This window comes from Gavialis gangeticus, unplaced genomic scaffold, assembly GCF_001723915.1.
Source record: "Gavialis gangeticus isolate Ggan-Ray unplaced genomic scaffold, GavGan_comp1, whole genome shotgun sequence".
In the NCBI taxonomy this organism is placed as follows: Eukaryota; Metazoa; Chordata; order Crocodylia; family Gavialidae; genus Gavialis; species Gavialis gangeticus.
In genome coordinates, this window is record NW_017729025.1 from 143631868 (window position 1) to 143636125 (window position 4258).

The window sequence follows — 4258 nt, forward strand, 5'->3', positions numbered from 1 at the left end:
CAGGTCCCTTCCGACCCTACCAACTATGAAACTATTAAACAGGTTGAAAATCACTGCCCTAGACTATACCCAGAGCCCCAGCTCAGATAATAATTTAGCATTAAATGATTTCTTAGAATAAATAATAAACAGAGACTGAAGGAAATAAGGAGAAAATAAGAAACAAACAGGGAGGGAGAAAAGGAACATTTTTTCTTGAATTCTTTTGTCTTTCTCAAAGAGCTGCATGCGAATAGCATTTGACCCATGCAGGTTTAGGCATCCGTGCACCTGAAATCCCATTAAGGTCAACAGATTGCCATATGTGTCTAGCCTTGTGGATCAAAATACAGGATCTGAACCAAACCTTCATATTTAAAAGACACAAGCAAAACTTTTCATGTATCTTCTTATGAAGAAATACTTAAGAGTGATTATGTACCTTCACAATTTGAAGTTAGGTACACTTTGAAAGGACACCCACGATCATAGTTGCAGAGCACTAACATCCTAGTGAATTCAGTTCTCTGCTCTCAAACCCACTTCCCGCAACCTTTGTTTCAAGGACAGTTTTGTTGAACAATACAATTAGTAAAAGCTTACCTCCAGCAGCATCTCTTACGAATTTTCCAGCATCAAGGAACCAGTTCTGAGCAGTGGCACACAGGACCAGGGAAAACAATATCATGCAGGTACAGAACTTCATGGTTCACTCAGGCTGCATCAGGATTATGAGACAGAAACAGGGAGAGGAAGAGGGAGAATATTTAACCCAAACCTGGACAACTGGTTAAGGCTCCAGGCAGCATACGCACCTTCCATGTAACCGCTGTGGAGCATATGCATGAATTGGTAGCATTACCCACAATTGTGAAGACACAAAAAAGTTATGATTCTGCTTAGAAAAGGGAATTGTCCTCTCTGACAAACCCAAGTGCTCCCAGCGCTCACCTGGGAGGTCAGACATGCGTAAGTTAAGGGGGTTTTTTAGCTGATGCTCAGTACTTTAATGGCCTCTTATAGGAGCTTTAATAAATGAAAAGGCAACATTTTTATATAGAAAGCTTCCATTTAGAATGAGACTTACTGTTGTTGTGCTGCTAGTCTCTGAGAAATGGAGTTCTTCCCGGAGGCTTTCTGAGATGAATAGACTATGCCACATTTATAGCAATTCTTATCTCAGAGAGCCAACACCCAATCATTTACAGAAACCTGACTAAATAAACAGAGATTTATTATTTGCTCATCAGAGGCCAGTAAATATTCCCTTCAGGAATTCAACACTGCAAGCTGTGTTACCTGTTCTTGAGGGTTTTTTGGCTGGAATTGATGAAGTTCTGAAATATCTCTCTATACAGAGCCAAAGGTCTGACAATTATCAGCTAATGCCTAGTACATGACAAAATTACCAACATTTACTATTAGATCCAGACCACCACTATCTTTTTCTATAAACAGTGTAAGATACTGCATGAAAAATGTAAGTATTAGTGAAATGAGTAATCTTACTAAGTTAGATTTTTCTCTGGCATAGTTTTAATTAAAATTCATAAATGCCAAATTGATTTAATTCTTATCTATAATTTTAATAGGAAGTGAATACTCAAAAATCATGTCAAAATTATCAAGTCTGTGATAACGAGGGTTCTACCCAACTCAAGGCTGTGTATCAGTGTAGCATGTGACAGGGCCTCAGGATCCAGCAGCCCTGTGCCTGACCTGACTGTGCTATGGGGATTCAAGTTCATCAGAGCTTAGTAGCACCAAGGGGCTACCTGATTTTTCCTTACCACGACTTGGTCTTATCAGATATTTTAATTGGGAAGCATTTAATTCCCCAGGTAACTTCCTGCTGGTCCGCCCAGCTTATCCCATCTTCTGGAGCTCCAACCTCCCCTACATGCCGGCCATGCACCACCCTAACATTAATGCATCCATCACACCCAAGATCTTTAGGGGCAGACTCATTCTCTGACATCGTATGGGCTCATGGTCATATCTGGCCTGTCTCCCTGTAATAAAGGCACTTCTGTTTAAAAGAAAAACTCCCAGCTGTGCTGGCCTCTCATGGACGTGACAGCTCTATCCTTGGGCGCTTCAGCTCAGTTCCATCCTGACCCATCTGGGTTTTACACACGCTCGTGTGCAGGCTCTGTCTCTCCAGTGTCCTGCTGGGCTTTCCCTCCACCTGTCCAAAGCAGCAAAGAAAAAGACAGGACTTTAGCTGGGCTGCTTCCACCCGTCCTGTAACTGGCTTATCCCTAGCCAAGTTTCCATCCAGCTCCCACTGCTGCTCCTTGCCACGGGCCTGCTGCCAGCGTCTCCAGCTTACTTGGAGCTCTTCGGAGCTTCGCTGCCGGCTGCAGCCGGCTCAACTCCCTCCAAAGCCGCTTCTCCCTCCGGAGCCGTTTCTCCTCCACCTCCCCATCCTCTGCCTGCCACACCATCTCCCAGTGCCCTTTTTCATCCCCCACTCCCACCCCGGCTCAGGCTCAGGCTCCGGAGACCCGAGCAGCTGTGCAGCAGTCTGATCCAGACCAAGCAGCTGCTGACGAAACACGTTTCTCCCAGCATCCTCCCCACTCCCCACTGGGGAGCCAGGATTGTATTTTTAGTAAGTTTTTGGGGCGGGTTGGGGGTGTAGTGATAAGGGTTAGACTTTGGAGACAGTCCCTTACAAGGGAATGTCTTATCAGGTGAGGAATTTGAACATGAACCCTGGGGAGCAAGTGGAAATCAGGATGGGGGCTGCCACATGGTCTGTGCTGGAGGAACTTGGTGCTGTGCTATCATTAAAGGTCTGTTCTCTCCCTCATTCATAGTTGTTGTTATTCACTGCTGGACCTAAATCATTACAGGGAGGGGTTTCCTGTGGATTTTGTGGAGGGCTCCTGATTTCATGATTTCCATAAAATCTGCACAGTTGCGATTTGAGTAGGTCCCTAGTCATCATTTGGCCTCCTTATTCATCTGGTCAAAATGGGATGCCATGTTGGAAAAATCTTAATGCAAATCTCATCACTTTTCTTCCATCAGATTTCAAGACAATTGTATCAACATTTTGAAGCTTGGAAGATTTCAACTGCCTTTTTTATTTTCATCTTGACTTCTCCGGAAGAACCTTAAATTTGCCTTACTGGCAACCAACTGCCAAAGAAGCATTCAGATCAAAGTCAAGATCTAAGCTTTGTGCAGCTATGTGAATAGTTACTAAAAATTCTTCAAAATATTGGAATTAACAACTCTTCCCGCAGCTCAGTGTCCTCCACAAGTTATACTTACTGTCTGGTAAAAGAGACAGCCTTATCGCTAGGAGTTAGATTGAGCTAAAGCAAACACAGGTTGCATTTCCTAATCAGAGTCGGGAAGATGGCACTTAAAACCCCTGTTCATTTTACTGAGAAGGATTCCAGTAAAAGTCTGCTACTGCAAGCGACACTTTGCCCTCTGAAGTCTTTTAGGTTATATAAATACATTTTCTTGTAAAATACCCATGCATTATTTACAGGAATGGAGTTTGGTAATGTAAGTGGGATTGGGAAAGTGTTGCAAAAGAGCCCTACATGAGTAGCACACACCAGACCAGCTTAGTGCTCTGGCCTGCAAAGGCAATTGACTTAAGCTATGTTGTCTTTGCTCCTCTCCCCAGTCTTGGCCCTCTCACTGCTCCACCAGCCTTTGTGGAAGTCCTTCCCGGTCAGATTCCTACTTAGCACCTGAAGAGGTATGTGCATTTGCACAGCTCTGAATTTGAAGCATTCCTGGGTTTGGAGCATGTCAAATGTCTGTCTGTCTGTACATAGCCTATGTTCATTCTACATGAATATGCACTAGAGCTGGTACATAGGTCAGCAGTATCATGTGCAGTTCAGAAAACTTAGTAAAGTGATGAAATCCACTCAAAAAACAGAAACCTCTCTATGACAAAGCCAGCTGCCTTCAGAGCACTTAGCTGAGAAGCGAGGAGGAGAGACACACATGTAAAAACTGTATTTTCAGCCTTGGTTTAACAATTTTGCAGTCAAAACCTTATGTTCTACGATGTTATCCCCCTCATGGAGAGCAAGTTGAGAGTAGAGCAGACTACCTTCAGATTAAAACTTAACAATGCAGTATAGCAAAGTTTCTGAGAAACAGGCTCTGTCTTGTTTAAAGGCAGAAGGGTGGTGACATTTACAGGTCCTGAAACCACAACATGTAAATAGCGAATGTTATCTCTATTTCGAGAATTCAAATCCCATTTCCTCTGCCTGATCCTATTGTATACTAAGATAAATGA

At 43.4% G+C, this 4258-nt stretch overlaps 1 protein-coding gene across 2 annotated transcripts in view; it reads right to left on the bottom strand.

Moving 5' to 3' along the window:
* LOC109299141 (serum amyloid A protein-like) overlaps window positions 1-1162 on the bottom strand; it is a 7101-nt gene extending 5939 nt beyond the window's left edge. Inside the window, exons 1-2 of one of the 2 annotated variants that reach the window (XM_019519679.1) lie at window positions 1067-1162; window positions 583-697 (exon numbers count right to left, since the gene is read on the bottom strand). In XM_019519679.1, coding sequence (XP_019375224.1) covers window positions 583-685 — 103 coding nt within the window. In that variant the 5' untranslated portion in view covers window positions 686-697; window positions 1067-1162. Of the gene's footprint in view, window positions 1-582; window positions 719-1066 lie in introns of both variants that reach the window. The other variant, XM_019519680.1, reaches the window with a different exon arrangement.
* Between the last annotated feature and the right edge of the window lie 3096 nt (window positions 1163-4258).